Source organism: Pieris rapae, chromosome 18 (assembly GCF_905147795.1).
Source record: "Pieris rapae chromosome 18, ilPieRapa1.1, whole genome shotgun sequence".
In the NCBI taxonomy this organism is placed as follows: Eukaryota; Metazoa; Arthropoda; class Insecta; order Lepidoptera; family Pieridae; genus Pieris; species Pieris rapae.
Genome location: NC_059526.1, coordinates 2,887,975 through 2,906,375, shown reverse-complemented (window position 1 = coordinate 2,906,375; position 18,401 = coordinate 2,887,975). Strand labels below are relative to the sequence as shown.

Genomic DNA, 18,401 nt, shown 5'->3' with positions numbered 1-18,401 from the left:
CAAGATTCCATAAAGCCGGGTTCACATTTGTAGCATGTTGACGTATCACGATCAGTCGTATCGTATCTACTATATGTATCATAAATATGGACGCTCAATTTGTCCATGTCGTACTTATCAAATACTGTATCAAGTCTGTGTATCGGCTTTTGCTTTACAAATATAGAGGCTCACTTTTCTTCCGATGTATCATTGCCTGATACGCGTGTCTTTCAGTGTCCTTTCCTTTCTCGTACGGTTCAGTCATGTCTTCGTTCTCAAACGGTTTAGCCATGTCAGCAATTGCTGACAATTTGGCGCTGACTTGCGCCTGTTATATTATCATTAATAGTACTTCACAACTTGATAAGTTTTTTAAAACTTTCGTTTTCCCAGCTTATCGTGTTCCTTTTTCATTGCGACTAACAACTACTATACTTCGTTCAACAATGTTTATGAAATTGCATTCACATTCAAACTTGTTCGATACGACATGTATTCCCTTTGATGATCGCGAAAAAACCGACAATGGATGGTTCGCCGTGTATCAAGTATCGTATCGCGATACAGTATCAAAATACGTCCACACCACCGATTGTGATACGCGTATCGGATACGAGGTGTATCAAGACACGCGGTTAGTGCGGATCGGGCCGTATCAGACACGGCGTGTATCATTAACGAGTATCATTTTGCTTCCAAACAAGCGATCATGATACGCGCCGAAGCCACGCAACGGATGTACGATACACCGAAATGATACAAATGTGGACCCGGCTTAACATAACAGTGGTGTAGAAAGTCGAAAACTAGACTTTAAATTACTACTATTCTATAGAAATGTTCATGTCGACATTCGACAAATTTTCATACAAAGCCATTAGCCAACATCTCTGTCATATTGTGTTGGTTGTGACTTGTGAGACGTAAGTTATGACAGTTGTTATTTGTCAAACATAATTGCGATTCGTAATTTCGTGACACGTATTTCAATTTTCATTACTTTAACACTTAACTTTACCGATAAATATAAAAAATCAGCTAAAGTAGACTTTAGTAATTATTAATATTATTATAATTGCTCTTTGAGCAATTACATAAAATTTTCTATCTTTATGAATTACTTGTTTTAGAACCAAATAAGTCACACAGGTTGGTTTTAATAGTATGTAAGAAAATAGTTATTGTTTATTACTATAAACATTTTATCTAGTTATTTTTGTTCCAGCAAAATGGCAGGCGTAGAACAGCCTTGTTATACTCTAATTAATTTTCCAACAGACACTGAGCCATACAATGAGATGCAACTTAAAATTGATCTGGGTATGTGTAATGCTCATGTAAATATTTAGTAATTGTCATTATAATATTTTATATTTCCTATTGCTCAATAAAGGGTTAAGTTTTATTAACACTAACACCAATTAATACTATCAATATATCAAGCACTACTTTCTGTGTCTACATAAACTTCAATTTGGATTGAATGTTTAGTTTATAAATTCACCTTAAATTATAGTAGTCTTCTGTAAACTTGCATGTTATTATAATATACAAGTTATATTAATACTCATATATGACATTTTTATCCAGAAAAGGGTGATATCAAAAAGAAAATTGAAGCTTTAAAGAAGACAATTGGTATAATTTTATCTGGTGAAAAAATACCAGGTCTTCTGATGATTATCATTAGATTTGTCTTGCCATTGCAAGACCATACAATAAAGAAGTTGTTATTGATCTTTTGGGAGATTGTCCCAAAAACATCACCAGATGGCAAACTCTTACAAGAAATGATCCTTGTATGTGATGCATATAGAAAGGTAATGGTCCTATGGTCAATATTCGTAATTGTACAAAGTTCTGAGCCACTATTATTGTTATAGTCTAAGCCAAATTTTGCTTAATTTTTTTTTTACTAAACTTACCTTTTTTAATAAGCATTACTTTCGTGAATGTATTTTTGCTATACTGGTAGGGCCTATAAATCCTTCAATAGTCATTGGAAATGGCCATTTGTGAGACTTTTTTATTTAATCTGCAAGCAGTAAGACAAATATGGGCAACCACGCTGGGCCGAATCCGGCCTGCTGTAAGATATTATCCAGCTGGTGAGATCTATTGAAATAATCCAACCAAAAATATTACATTAGATACATATACTCATGGGCGACACATCAAAATTATATATATATATGTACATATTTATTGCTTCTCAAATAGAAAAATAAATTCAGAGGGTCGTCAGTTTCAAGAAAAATTTACTGAAGAATTCTTTTTTATTGTATTTGTTTGCTGTGTAATGAATCCATTTCAGTAATGAAAGAATGCAGTTTTAAGAGGCTTTACTCAACTAAATATTCTATGCTGCACTCACTGACAGGACATTTAAGAACAGACAAAATCCAGAAGCTTACCGCAAATTTGGAGAAACAGCAACAAATGTTTCGTAAACCACGATCACAACTTGTTAATCTTGTGAAAGCTAGTTTTATACTTATCTTAAAATTGGCTAAGGCCTTAAAAACATTTGCAGAAGGAGAATTTATCAAGAAGTGTGTGTTTGCTTGAATTTGTTTTTTCTTTCAAAAATTTAAAAAAAATACTTGAATTATTGTTCAACATATAGAAATGATGGCTACCTAACCTAACTTAAATATCTCAAAGGTTTATTTATTTATCCTTTATCGCCTTATACAAAAACACACATAACAAAAATAAAAAAAACAGTTACAAAAGTTATAAGACAAAGGGCGGCCTTATCGCTTACAAGCGATTCCTTCCAGGCAACCCTAATGAGTGACAACAATAAAGAAACACCAATAGAGGGTAGAGTACAAAAAATGAAAAACAATTAACAATAAAAAACCAAAAAAACTTAAAACAAACGTTAACCCATTAAGTGCGTGAGAAGATCCAGACGGTTGCCCATACTTGCTCTAAAATGTCATTACAAAAAAAATATTTTATGATGTGACAACTTGTTAAATTTACAATACATCTATCTGCATGAGATGAACTGTAAAGATGGCATTTTGTAGAAACAGTTTTAGTAATAATATTTTTTAGGATCTTCAACATCCAAATGAGTTTCTTCGTGGTTCAACACTACGCTTCTTATGTAAGTTGAAAGAACCAGAATTACTGGAGCCTTTGATGCCTGCAATCAGAGCTTGTCTTGAACATAGACATTCATATGTGAGGAGAAATGCTGTCCTTGCTATATTTACAATCTTCAGGTACAATCTATTTTCTTATTTTCATTTTTAACTGAGGTGAAATTTATATACTCTATTGTATTATATAGAGTTGAAATATTAATGTAAAACATTGTATTTTTGCTAACACTGCTAATAAAGATTGGAACATCCCAGTATACAACATGAGATATAATATGTACAGTAATAATAATAATAAATTTTTTTTATTGTTTCTCAAATTTTTTTTACATCATTAAATGATGTAAAATCATCATCATCATAAAATATGTGCTTTTTAATTTGTAGGAACTTTGAGTTCCTAATCCCCGATGCCCCAGAACTGGTGGCTAACTTCTTGGAAGGTGAACAGGACATGTCTTGCAAGCGTAATGCGTTCCTGATGCTGCTACATGCTGACCAAGAGAGGGCACTGTCCTATCTCTCCTCAAGACTAGACTCGGTTCATGGCTTTGGTGATATCCTGCAATTAGTTATTGTAGAACTAATCTATAAGGTAAAATTTATTTATTTCAGAAATACACACATTATCTTTACAGCCTATGCCAATACGATAATGTCGAGAAACATTTAATATAATATAGTAAAGTACATAAAAATTAAACACATAATATACACAATATCGCTGCTGTGAATTCATTCTGCGAACATACAAATATGTCGATACTGTCGGAGACAGCATTCAGTAGGCGCAACGTTCTGGATAACGGGGATCTGTGCAACAGACTGGTTCTTGCCGTTGGTAAAATTTAATGTCTAATGTGGTAAACTTTTTAAATTGCATCTTAATTTCTAGTTATACTTGATTTACGTTTTATAAATTTTGAAATTGTAAGGAAAGAAATATTTATACACAAATTAACACAATAACAAAGAAAGTTATAACTACATAAAACACATAGAGTGAAGTGTTGATGAGGTCTCATCCATATATGTACCTATATGTTCGCTGTAGATACTTTGGCAAGCCTTATGAGCTCAGCTCTGATTTTCAGTGATACTATTGAGTGTATATGGATAGGAACATACAAAGTGAAATAGAATCGATAGAAAAATAATGTAATTTGATTTGAAATTTGTAAATAACCTTTTCTGTTATGTTGATAACACTTTTACGTCATTGTTGTTCGACATCCTGATACTTAATGTAAAAAAAAATAAGGAATATAATTTTTATGAATACACTAGCTGACACGGCAAACGTTGTTTTGCCATTTATATATTATATTATTTCTATAAAACATTATTTTGGTTCAATAGTAACTATTATATATACATAATAATATTTTTTTTTGGTATTAATTAAATAATTTCTTCAGGTGTGCCATGTGAACCCAAGCGAGCGTTCCCGTTTTATCCGTACAGTGTACGGTCTTCTGAATGCCCCAAGTGCCGCTGTGCGTTATGAGGCTGCTGGCACACTCATCACATTATCCAACGCACCTGCTGCACTTAAGGTAATAATTTTTTTAAGTATAGATAACGGGTGGCACAACAGAACGTGCATTTATAGGCTTAAAAATAAATACAAAAGATATGGTTGAAATAATATAGGATGATTAGGTTTAAATGATTTAACATAGACATTGGTGAAAGTAACTTTAAGAAGTGACAAAAAAAAATGTGAGCTGTCACGGGACGCCTGGCAGATGTGAAACATCGAAATTATTTTGTAAAAGTAATATGCAGAAAAGAACAGAGTGTGATAGAAACTAAATAATGTCATGATGATAAAATAAAATATTACGATTTTTTCCAGATAACGATGACTATTTGTTGAATAAACATTATTTTCATTAAATATTTTTAATGTGAAATTTACTACTGCATTTAGACTGTATATCATATAGCGTGGCGATGCGTCGCCACGCCAGAAATCGGGTTTACGTGCGGCTATAGATGTTTCACATCAAAAAGTGACGAAAAATAAAGCTTACATGACCAGCTCAATGGAGAGTGATAAGAGTGTCCATGGGCGGCGGTATCACTTAACATCAGGTGAGCCTCCCGTACGTTTGCCCCCTGTTCTATAAAAAAAATTTAATAGTACATATATCATCGGAAATTTAAAAAAAGTTTAGCGAAATAAAATAGCCAATTATAACAGATCATATGAATTTTATTTTATTTTTATTTTTTGTACTCCTACAGCTAACACAAAATACATATAATATCAAACAAATACACCGAGAACATAGCCACAGATGGAATACATTATAATAAAAAGATTTACAAAAAGGAACAAACAAACAAAGTAGTCAATACAATTAACTAACTGATTAAATTTAATTTAAATTATATTTAACATATGATATTTGCTATCGCAGGCAGCGGCAGCTTGCTACATTGAGCTCATTGTGAAGGAAAGTGACAATAATGTGAAGTTAATAGTGGTGGGGAAGTTGAGTGCGCTTCGGGCTGTGGGAGGCGCGGCTGCAGCCAGGGCTTTGCCTGATCTAGCAATGGATGTCCTGAGGGTATTGGCGGCCTGTGATCTTGACGTTAGACGTCACACCTTGCATCTTGGTGAGTGAATGAGTGATGTGAATCTGTCAATAATTTAGCTTTAATCACAACAAAATTATATTATTTATCTATGGTTCGATTAACTATTTAGTCTGTGCGGAATGAAAATTGGAATGCGTATCTACTTGAGTTAATTTTACATGTATGTAATATAACCAAAACATTTTTAAACGCAACACAAATTATATTATTTATCTTTGGTAAAGTAAACCATAGATTAATAATATAATTTGTGTTGGTTTAAACATACTACAAGAGTAAATTACTGTTTTTATATCAGATTCGTGTCCATCTTCTGCCGTTTTACGTATTTTTAACTACCTTACTATATTCTATATTGCTAAGTGGAAATATTTTTATGTGTATAACTACTGTTCCGATTGAAAAAAACACGAATACCCCAAAATAATTAGTTCTACGCCCTAAACTTTATTTTATGATTTTTCGCTTAATTATGAACGAAATGGAATAGAAAAATTGTTTTGTATGGCTTAGATTGGTATTGTGATAGTTATAGTAATAATAAATCACTCAATTGATACATAACGATAAATTTCAATGTAAATCTTAATATATATATTTCTTGTGTGCGTGTGTATGTGACTGAACTCCTCCTAAACGACTGGACCGGTTTAGACGAAATTTTTTGTGTGTGTTCAAGGGGATCTGGGAATGGTTTAGATTCACAATTTTGTCCGCTGGACAATGTTTTTTTAATTAATTTTCAATTTATTAGTTGTTGTTGATTTTGGAATGTTTTACATTGGATCCGACAGACGGCGCTACCATCGCAGTGTCAAATTTTAAATAATATTCGAATTTTAATTTTAGTCTGTCCCGAAATTTAAGAAAAGTTGTGTTATCATTGTGTTATATCGTGTGTGACCATGTGCTGGATCGTCAGATATTGTCATAACATTTGAATAATAATTTTCATCAAAATGGCTTATTAAAAATTGAAATTTTGAAATTAAAGACGTGTAGACAGGACAACGTCTGTCGGATCCGCTAGTACACATATGAATTTATCTTCAACTAAAAACTAAAACAACAAATTTTTAAAAATATCGTTCTATCTCCTAATTAGAAAAGCATAACTTTTTTTGTCTAATTAAGACCTAAAATATCGAATGTTAATTAAAGTCAAAGTAAAATTTAGCGTTGACTCATTTAAATAACGGTAAGATACTACAATATCTTTGAGTAACATTAAAGCAACGGAAATAAAAAATAATCAGCCATACCAAGACTAGTAATAAATACACGATTAAGTCACTGATCCATGTATTCACTGTAGGTGTTAAAATTAGTAAAAAAAAGAGTGTATATTGATAACATTTGTTTTAGTTGGTGTAGAAGGCTCTTTTTTACTAATATACATTAGTACTGTACAAGATTTTAGGTAATGGTTCTTTTTTTTTATCTAGCTTTGGAATTGGCGACGCCCCGTCACGCGGAGGAGTTGGTGAGCGTTTTGCGTAAGGAATGTGCGCGCGCCCACAGTGCTGAGCATGAGGACGCTACGAAGTACCGACAACTGTTGGTTCGCGCTATGCATCGCGCTGCTATCAAGGTAAACTGTCATTACAGAAGATTTACTGTATACGGATAATTTTTTTTTTAATTTCTTGTTTATAATGAGGTATGACTCTGGCCCTGAAAACTTTTGGATGATTTTTTATAAAATGGCGAAATCTCGAAAGTGTCAATATTAATTATTAGTTGACGATCAACTGTCAGTGTCGATTTGATTGACCGTGGTCTAAATCTTGGATATTAATGACGGAAACGATAAAAAGCCATTTAATGTTGCTATAATCATAGTTCATCTAGTGCCTGAGAGCAGATTTTTTTAAACTGCTCTTCATGTTTTGTTATTTCTATACACATTATTATTATGTATTAACGAAAAGAGTACTTTTTATTTCGAAAAGAAATCCGTAATCTTTTTGAGTGAGTGACTTAAGTCTATTATCCAACGAATTTTGAAAAATAATGGGTCTATATATGATTCACCCAAGGAAGCCCAGTCTTCAAATTACCGCATGTTGGCAAGGTTGATACTATTTCTTCAACTTCAAAAATGAGGGGACCAATTAACATAGATTTTATTATACAGTTTATCTAGTACTTCAAGGGATGGAAAAAATATTCAAATTATCAAGAGATTCAAATAACGAGTGTCAAATTATTGACAGTCGACTGTTAAACTTTAAGGACGGTAATACGTTCATAATGCTTAGTTACAATTATGAGTTTGTACATTTATGGACATATATTATAGTTTCCGGAAGTAGCTGGTAGCGTGGCACCAGCAATGATAGAACAGCTTGGTGATGGTGGAGAAACTGCGGCTCAAGATGTGATGCTGTTCCTAAGGCATGCACTTCACTCCTTCCCTGATCTGCGGTCTACTATATATGAGGTATCGGTTTTTTACTTATATATAATTTATATTAGTTCACTATACATTCACTGAAAAGAAATATTATTGAAGGTATGAAATATTTTTCTTTGAAAAGAGATTTGTGCAAAAAACATGTTATGTTTGGTACTCAAAATGGTTTTAAGCCAATAGATCCGCACTACGTTCTACAACTTTACAAACTAATTATAAGGAAGATAATTTGATGTGATGGAATATCATACAAACCAACACAATTTTTGGTGTCATAAAGACGTTTTAAATTATTAAACAAATGTCTATGGACAACTTCTTCAATAATCAAATTCAATAGTTACGTAAACAAAGAAAGTACACAAACAAGAATCATACTTAACTTTAAGCTATAAATATATGATATTTTCTACAAAAGCGCAAATAGATCGCGTAATACAACAGGCGTTGCTAGTCATTCAGTTACAACAATCTGTTGAATGAAGAGTTACTTATATTCTCGTGCGAATGAATAAATTTCTTATATTCTCCTATATTTTGTATATAAAATGTATTTTTATTCAAAAATTATTAATCCAGTGTTGTATTATCGAGATTTGTTCGATCACTTTTATTTTAAAGGCAAATAGGTGATCAGCATTCCATAGATACATTAATTTTTGGGTTTGAGACTTTTCAGTTCCGATTCCAAGTTTAATTCCGCACATGTCCATCTAACTTAGATAATATTTATTATAATTCACATGCACAATGACGGGGATGAGGTTTAAGATACTAGACCAACATTAAAATATTAGGATACGATACAATGTACAAATTATTATCAGAAACTTCTGGAATCCGTGAAAAATATCCGCGTGGGAAAGATCGCCCGATCAGCCCTTTGGCTGGTAGCAGAGTTCGCGGACACACCCCAAAGAGCATCTGCTGCATTAGATGTACTTGCTGACTTACTGCCAGCTGATGATGGAGAAGCCAAATCGGTACGTAAGGCCGCTTTGTAATCATGACATACATAAAAATCAGTGGCGCTACAACCTCTTTAGGTCTTGGCTTCAGATTTCTGGATCTGTTTCATGATTATTTTTAAAACTTTACGATGCGGGGCGGGGTTTAATGCATTGAATAATCAAGTAAAATACTTTACTAACTAAAACAACAAAAAAAACCAATAGCGCTACAATCTTTTTAGGTCTGGGCTTCAGATTTCTGGATCTGTTTCATGATCATGTTTATAACTTTACGATGCGGGGCGGGTTTTAATGCAATGAATAATCAAGTAAAATACTTTACTAACTAAAACAAAAAAAAAATCAATAGCGCTACAATCTTTTTAGGTCTGGGCTTCAGATTTCTGTATCTGTTTCATGATCATTTGTCAATCTAATAGGTAAGTAGGTGATCAGCCTCCGGTGGCTGACACACGTCGTCGACTTTATTTTTATTGCTAACTAAACACTTTATAAATACCTGTTTTGTTCTTTTTTTAATTTTAGGTATCATATACAAAGTCTCAATACAGATAAGCCGCTAAGGGCAGGACATTAATATGTGTTTGACTGTAAAGCATTTTTTTTTAATTAAGTGTCTTATTACCGTGTATGTTAATGCCAGGAAGAGGCCAGCAAGCCAGAGGCACCACGTCAATTGGTGACCAGTGATGGGGCTTATGTCACCCAATCCGCATTCAGTGTACAGCAGTAAGTTATATAAGAATCAATATTCGCAATTGATATTTTTTAGTTATTTTTATCGCCTTTCCTAATATGTAAATGAATTAAAAATAATAAATTTGTATATAGCCATTTTTTTGAGAAAAAAAATCATTTCTACTATGTATATAAATGCACCCTGGCTTAGGGGCCGTTCAAGTATTAGGTACACAGCACATTTACTGCAATTATTCCCCCAACCACTTCCTCTCTCAGAAAATGTCAGCAAAGCTCTGAAAAATAAAAGTACATACCCAAATAACTTGAATTTTGGCGCGATGGAGAAAATAGATGTGAATTTTTACGATGCGCGCGCACACCAACATCTAAATTCGACATCGTAAAGTTAGGTCTTGGTGGTATGAAAATCGATAACTATGTTCAAGTTGTATATTCTATTTTTTTATATTTAGAACTCGTGTTTCTTAACAGTACAATTAAACAGTGGGAAATTAATAAATATTATTTTGGTGTATTTTAATTATTTATTTATATAAAATCTACTACTACTAGCTAATGCATTTTAGTTATTGTGTTTCCATACGCCAAATAAGTATAACTTCTAACGCGTGTACATAAGTACACACACTTTTTTTGACATAGGCATATAACAGCATAATAGACCTAATAAGTAATACAATATCTTAATAAAGAATAGCAGGAAATAGGAACATCTTTTCCATGCCCCAATAGAAATTTGCAACGTATCGTGTTATAGGCCGTCGACGACAACGTCCACCAAAAACGGTCTCTCAGAAGCAGTGAGATCGGGTGAGAGTTTCACTGCTGCATGCGCCTGTTCTGCATTGTGCAAGCTCGCTCTGCGCCTGGAAGATCCCCAGCAGAGGTTTCGTGCTCTGCTCTTGGCTGCGCAGCTGGTAGCTTACCATAAGCTCGATGCAAGTCAGTAGTATTTGAATTATTATAAATAAATAAATAATAAATAAAATCATTTATTTCAGACCAATTAATAAGTCCATATGTTGTTAGTATAGTAAAACTTATAACTATGTTAGTAAAATTATTAGGCGTGAAATCTCCTAATGTCGTATCATAATTTTTGGTAATTACTAATACTGCTTCATTAATTATCTTCTTTTCACAGTTTCCTAGGGCAATTTAAATATCATAATATTGTATTATATTCTTTTCAGTTTAGTCAGCCCTTGAAAAATACTCGATAAATTGAACAAAATCAATATTAATACATATTAAACTTTTGGTAAATTGAAATTTATCTCTGATCCATTGACTTTCGTATTATCAAAAGTCGACTGTAGTTTCTTAAACTAATATTATCAGCGAAACTAAAGGTTCTTCCCCTTTATGATTGCGTCATCCAATTTCAGACGAAACCGGTGGTCTAACAACGGATGATATAGAGCACGCGGCGTTGTGCGCACGCGCAGGTCTGGAGCAGTCAGGAGTAGTGCGAAGTGCTCTATTGCAGGGATCTCGTAAGGCACTCGCTGCCCTGCTCGCGTTGCCTGATCGAGCATTGCCGGATCTAATGCCTGATGCTGAGGTATATTAAGCACCATTTAACCCTTAAACTAAACCTATGTTTTTGCTTGGTTGACCGTTTCGAGTTTGTTGTGTCTACCTGCATTTTTGTTACTGTATTTGTTTTGTGAATTTTTGTATAGGTACCTTCTGTGCGTTCTAGTAATAATTATTTAGTCTTGTAATGTTTTTCTCAGTAAGCGAATTGTTTAATTCATATGAGAAATAAAGTTATTCTAACCGTTAAAATAAACATTTTACAGTTCATTTTCTTAAAAAATCAAAAGAATAATCTAACCTAAAATCATGAAGTAACTTTGTAAAGTGATACTTTTATCTCAGCAGAGTTTAATTGACTAATTGAATGAAAACTTATTTCGTGATATATATATAAGATTCTGTGACTTTTGTATATTACAGAACGAGCAGACAGAAAAGAAGGCTGAGCGTAAAGTGGAGATTGAACAAGGCATCTCCTTCGGGATGTTGGCTGGAGCAACAGCGCCTCAACAACACGACATGTTTGAGCTGTCTCTTAACAAGGCTGTGCAGGGTAAGAGTTAGTAGAGATAGAGAAAGAGAGGAGAATTGTGTTTATAGTAATGAACTGAATTAATTCTTTGCTTATCCAAAAATCGCTACATATTAAATTGATTTTTAAACTTGGCATCGCTGACCAAATCTACAGTGAAATATTTTTGGACAGCAATTTATAGGAAAAATGAATTTTAGGTCGCACACCCCCGAGCAACGCAAACGCAGGTTCGCTGTCACGCGTTCGTCAATTGACCGGTTTGTCGGATCCGGTGTACGCGGAAGCCATTGTATCTGTCAACCAGTACGATATCGTATTGGACGTACTCGTCGTTAATCAGACAGGTATGTTAAGATTTCAATGTAATTTATAAGTGTAAAATAGTTTTAATATTGCCATACTTGACTTAATGTACTATGTCCTACGTCCCCCCAAGTGGGGCAGAGGGGATCCAGCGTAGAAAACCAGTCTGATCAGCCCCGGGTAGCCCTCTTAATTTCACTCCATTCCAGCTTCCCTCGTCTCTGCTATGATGTTCAGTTGCCAGGTCTGTTTTGGGCGGCCACGTTTCCTTTCGCCTTGAGGATTCCAGTCGAGGGCTTGTAAATGGTACTTGTATCCCTCCGGAGCCTATGGACCCATTTCTACCTTCAGCATTTAATAAAACTATTATTTGGCTGCCATTTGCATTTGGGCCAGTATATGTTAATGATCTGACGAAGGCAGCGATACACGAAGATCTGGTTTTGTTCACAATAAAAAAGTTTTGACATTATACTCTCCTCTTAATCATATTATTATTTTGTTAGTGATTTGTTTTTAAATAATACTTATACGTAAAGTTATTATTAAATTGTGGTACAAGACTCTGACTCTTGTGAAGTAGGACCGTATATTATTCATATGATTTGCATACTTATACAGTTTTCCCTTGTTATGAAATCTCGACTACTAGCCACATTACCTTACAAATAACTATGTCATATGCACGCATAGTTTGTATTAGGTGAAGTATTGTCATGTTCACGTTTCAGAAACTCGTACGATTTTGACACTTACCAGTACTGACAGTTGACACGTTGACACTTCATGACACTAGGAGTATTAGTGATCTTATATTTTCGTGGATCGATCTGTCCTTAATGGTTCCATAATCTTCCTCAGCAACAAAACGCCACCGTGACAAACCCTTAACCTGAGAAGAAGAAACTAGATCCTTTTATAACATTAACATAAATATATTATTTTCTTCCAGACGACACCCTTCAAAACTGTACCGTGGAGTTGGCAACACTGGGAGAGTTAAGACTAGTGGAGCGCCCGTCTCCTCTCGTATTGGCCCCGCGGGACTTTGCCACTATCCGCGCGCACGTCAAGGTTGCCTCTACTGAGAATGGAATTATTTTCGGCAATATTGGTATGTCTCTTGAAATGTATACAGTTTTACTCATGGTCTTATTAATGGTTTATATGTATTTAAATGTCTAGTATGAATATTTATATGGAGCTGTTCTCACCTCTGGAAGGAAGAACAAGTTCCTTCCACTTGATCCTAGAGTTGTGCGAATCTTCAACCAATTAATACCTGCAGCTGAGTTTCATCATTACGTCACGGCAGATTACGAAATTCCCACGAACCTTACAAAAAAAAAATAGATTATAAGTTTGAAATTAACGCGGGGAACATCACATCAGATGTTATTAAATATAAGAAAAAGAAGCCGAACGATGAAATTGTTGTATTTTTTAAATAAGAATTATTACAAATATTGGTGTCTAACTAACTCTGCGCTGTCAGTTTTCTAAATGTATTTTTCTAAATGTAAGATTTAATAACTAGTCTTGTTATTCATAAATATTACTTGTCTACGGCATCCCTTACATAATTTATAAGTGTGTCATAATGAATAAACAAAGGTAGAAAATAAGAACATGAACAGAAGTACATACATGTCTGAAAGGATAATAAATGTATTTATGTAAATAAATAAAAAATAAATAACTTTTAGCAAGCATAATGCGTAAAATCGTTAGAAAAACTCAGCCAAAGGTAGCCAAACTTAGCTAAATAGGAAAAAATAAAATATACTTCCAATACGTATTTACCGTACAGTTCGTGTCATGGCCTTTGTGCGTGGAAAATTATAAATAAACATTATATAATATTGATAATTTGTTATCAGTATATGAAGTGAGTGGCGCTTCGTTGGACCGCGGTGTGGTTGTCTTGAACGACATACACATAGACATAGTGGACTACATTCACCCAGCTGCCTGTTCTGATGCTGACTTCAGACGCATGTGGGCCGAGTTTGAGTGGGAGAACAAGGTAATAGTATATTTCATTACAAGTGCGGAAAGCCTGTCATTGCAACGAGTTCCGACGAATGTCTACCCGAGCCGAGGCGCAGCCGAAGGTGAGGGTTGACAGTCGGAACAAGTTGCAATGACGGTTCCGCACGTGTACTGAACGACTATTTTTAATACAGTTGCGAAAAAATTAAGCAATTTAATTAAACTATTTGCTTTTTTTTCTATTCTCTCTACGGAATAAATTCGTTGCACGTAGATATGTAGCGACTTATATGTTTCCGGTAAATTGTTCTCCAAAGCATTTTATGCAATTATACTGCGTTCGGGTGGTATTCATTCAAAAAAAAAATTTCGTCGAAATTACTCATTTTGTGCAACAAATAACTCAACTCGAAAGAACATTTTTGGAAAATGGCGCCAACCGCAAAGAATATGAGCAAAGCTTGTTTTTTCTTTTCTTCACCCATTCTGGGTAGGCAAAGGGAACTTGGCCCATACAGCCAATTCTTCAGTAGACTATTTTTATTGAAAGAAAACCAAATCTAACTCATTGAGTCCAATCATTAAATCTGATATTTAAACAAATAGTAGCTTCTTTTTAAAATATTTGCATGAATCATAAAAACTTCTGTGATTTTTTTTAGTAAAAACTTCATGGTTAGTTTTTTCTTTTTAATATTTTTTTTATTGATATGAAATATAATAAACCTAACCTAACTTATTGAATCCAATTATTAGTAAACTTTTTAAAAATACGTATTTGCATATATTATAAAATTCTTTTTAATATTTTTTTAATTGATATGAAATGAAAAGAAACCTAATCGACCTTACTGAATCCAATTATTATAATATTTAGAAATCATATATCATAAAAACTTCTATGAATCTCTTTAATAAAACCTTCGTGGTTGGTTTTTTCTTTTTAATACACATTGTTTTGACAGTTGGCAAAGAAAACGCACGAGTGCGGGAATGGCAAAGAAAAAGCACGAGTGTGTAATAGCCCACTTTCCGAACGCTATACCTCCCTGCAATATGCCACTTTTTGAGCAACTGTATTAAAAAATATTAAACCCCTTTGGGTACAATTTGTCGTGAAATACTGGGTATATTAACGCTAACAGAGACACTGAACCAGTGCGTATAATGCTTTATTTTGTTTTGTAAAAAATAATAATGTCTGGCACTATGATAGTTGACATTTGACAGTTGACAATCTAGGCTACTGAATAAGTAGAATCCACTCTATAAATATCTAGTTTCATTTATGAAAGCAACATTATTGATATGAGACTATGGCATTTATATTTCTTGAAAAAATAAGGCTCATTCTCCTCACTTAATTTTTATATTGCATAAAATTTCGATATTTAGGTCGTAATTAGTAGTATCTTTTCATATAAAAAACAGATATAAAAACGTTTGTTTTTGTGTTTTGGAGACCGATTGAACAATATTTTATTAAGTGTGTGATTTTAATTTTCGATTGAAGATGAAACCATTCAAATCAATGTTTAATGATTGTAATAAGATTTACTATCAAAAAACATACAAAGTAAAAATAATTTTAAAGTGCACGTTTTTACCTGTTTTTTTGGTTCATTTCTCTCAATAAACCAAAATAGAGTCAAAACTGTATCGAGTGTTATGCTTTAGCTATGACATAAGTAAAATTTTATATTGAAAAGGTTTGTTTTTTTTCGGATTCAGTAATTATATGTGAATAATTGTATTCTCTATGTAAAAATGGCCCAGGAACCGTATACAAGTACCTAAACACCATGTTTTAATTATTCCATTTTAAGTAAAATGCTGAAATATTGTGTATTGCAGGTATCCGTGAACACAACTATTACTGACCTTCGGGTATACTTGGATCATTTGTTAGCCTCCACCAACATGAAGTGTCTCACACCAGATAAGGTATTTTCATATGTCATGAATTTGTTTTAATTAAATTGAACTCGATTGGATTCGTAGTTAATGACAGTAGAATTTTTGAAATTATTTTATTACGTTTTTTGAAAGCTATCTTCTACGTAACAATAAATGAAACAAATTATTTTGTATGACTAAAATTTTTTTTTCTTCAACCATAATTAATAGTTTAAATCCTTATTAGTTTAATAGACGTCTAGTAAAGAACTTTCCAAGAATTTGTTTAAACGTGGTTTATGTATTATTTTGCAGGCTCTATCCGGTCAATGTGGATTTATGGCGGCCAATCTGTACGCACGATCCATATTCGGAGAAGACGCGCTCGCGAACCTCTCTATTGAGAGTCCCCTTCATCGGACGAACGGGCCCGTTGTTGGACACGTGCGGATACGAGCTAAGAGCCAAGTGAGATTTATCTATATTTATATACATTTATAAATGATTTTTTAATCCTTTAGTGGGTGCTAGGAAGAACCCCGGTAGAATGTGATAGCGAACCCGGAGCCTCTGTAACGCGGCTTTATAGGTATTTGTCGAGGTGTTTTTAGTGGGTATTGTTCACCCAGTCTCTGAATAGCAGAGATTTTGGTGTGGGTCGAGTCCAACATACCCCTGCAACTTTCTAGGGCAGGGGATGCGCAAATGCATTTCCACCTCGAATTAAAAAAAAAAAAAAAAGGGTGCTAGGAAGAAACTCAAGACTTTCTTTAGATAACAAACTTCTTATATGTAAGTCATCCTAAAGCCCATTTGGATATATGGCATCCAACTGTGGGGTAGCGCAAGTGATGACCAACATAAACATACCCCAGCGACAACAGAACAAAATCCTAAGAGCAGTTGCAAAAGTACTATGGTATATAACCAACAACGAAGTTCACGAACGCATAAAAATGAGAACTATCAAAGAGGAAATCGGGAGACTGGCAGCTAAATATAAAGAGCGGTTAACTCACCATTACACAGTGTGTGAGTCGACTAAAACGTCACCATATTCGAGAACTAGAAGACCGGCAGTAACTCCAGGCAGAAGATGAGTAGATGCTTCCAATGGGAAGTCATTCCACATGACAGCACCGCAGAACAAATTCGCTCATAGCGTTAGGGGAGACTGCAAATTACCGCAGCGAAAAAAAATGAATTGTTCGTTTGTCTCGCTAAAACTCGAGAATGGCTGGACCGATTTGGATAATTATAATCATGAAATATTTGTAATAAAAACATAATATAAAGAAATTACACGAACTTCAAAATACCTGTCAATAAAATCTGAAATGTCTTTAAAATTACTGAACTGATATTGATGAAAGTTTTAGTTGGAATATTATTCAATTAAAAAAAATGATCATCTTAATGTGACTTGGCGATAATTTGAGGAAAGTATAGATAGGTGTCTGCCTAAGATTGTGCCTATTTTAAAATTAGACATATGAGACATATTTTAAATTATTTTTTCATTAAACAATGTTGAGACAAATATTCACAAATTTAAAAATTTGCCTGAACCTATGTATGCGAATAACGCAAGATTTTATATTAAGTACACACACATTGTAAAAGACATAACATTTTTTTAACTGAACTATCTCTTTCTGTCAAATTGTGTTTACGCTGTGATTGAAAGAGATGGACAGAGATTTGGATAAAATGATGTAATAAAACTAAATTAGTTTCTGTGAATAATTTTGTAATTATTTGTGTTACAGCATTGTAAAAGACATAATATTTTTTTAATTGAAGTATCTCTCTCTGTCAAATTGTGTTTACGCTGTGATTGAAAGAGACGGACAGAGATTTGGATTAAATTATTCTTATTTCTATGAATAATTTTGTAATTATTTGTGTTACAGGGTATGGCTCTCAGTCTTGGTGATAAAATCAACTTAATGCAGAAATCACCTCTGCAGAAGCTGTCGGAAAACGTTATCGCCGCCGCATAATCCTTCGTAAGCTAATTTAGTGATTATAATATATTCTAATTTACAGTATAATATTCAAAATTGTTTTTATTTGCATTTATCATGAAACATTGTCAATGAGTATTATAAGTGAATGTATATGTTAATTGATAAATATTATTCTAGTAAATATATTTTTATTTTAACCTTTCATAATTGATTATTTCAAGGATATTTTAAATACTCTTGTAGGATCGTTGAAGTTTATTGGCTACTTATGATTGAGAGTCAATAAACAGAATTGTGTCCCTTTATTTTCAAAATTCTGATATTGTTGTTTTGTGTTCACAGTATAATATCTTAATATACTTTTGATAC

At 33.4% G+C, this 18,401-nt stretch overlaps 1 protein-coding gene across 2 annotated transcripts; it reads left to right on the top strand.

Moving 5' to 3' along the window:
• Positions 1–971: 971 nt before the first annotated feature.
• Positions 972–18,213, top strand: LOC110995059 (coatomer subunit beta). 2 transcript variants are annotated; one of them, XM_022262030.2, is made up of 20 exons: positions 972–1,131; positions 1,208–1,302; positions 1,573–1,802; positions 3,049–3,218; positions 3,486–3,693; positions 4,517–4,654; positions 5,525–5,723; positions 7,151–7,296; positions 8,008–8,148; positions 8,949–9,104; positions 9,736–9,821; positions 10,552–10,736; positions 11,183–11,358; positions 11,757–11,889; positions 12,069–12,215; positions 13,127–13,288; positions 14,055–14,200; positions 16,021–16,110; positions 16,378–16,530; positions 17,976–18,213. In XM_022262030.2, exons 2-20 carry the CDS (start codon positions 1,212–1,214, stop codon positions 18,063–18,065), a joined length of 2,847 nt encoding a protein of 948 aa, XP_022117722.2. In that variant the 5' UTR covers positions 972–1,131; positions 1,208–1,211; the 3' UTR covers positions 18,066–18,213. The 2 variants fall into 2 exon arrangements, with proteins under 2 accessions (XP_022117722.2, XP_022117730.2); XM_022262038.2 differs by having other exon boundaries at positions 981–1,131; positions 1,193–1,302.
• The last annotated feature ends 188 nt before the right edge of the window (positions 18,214–18,401 follow it).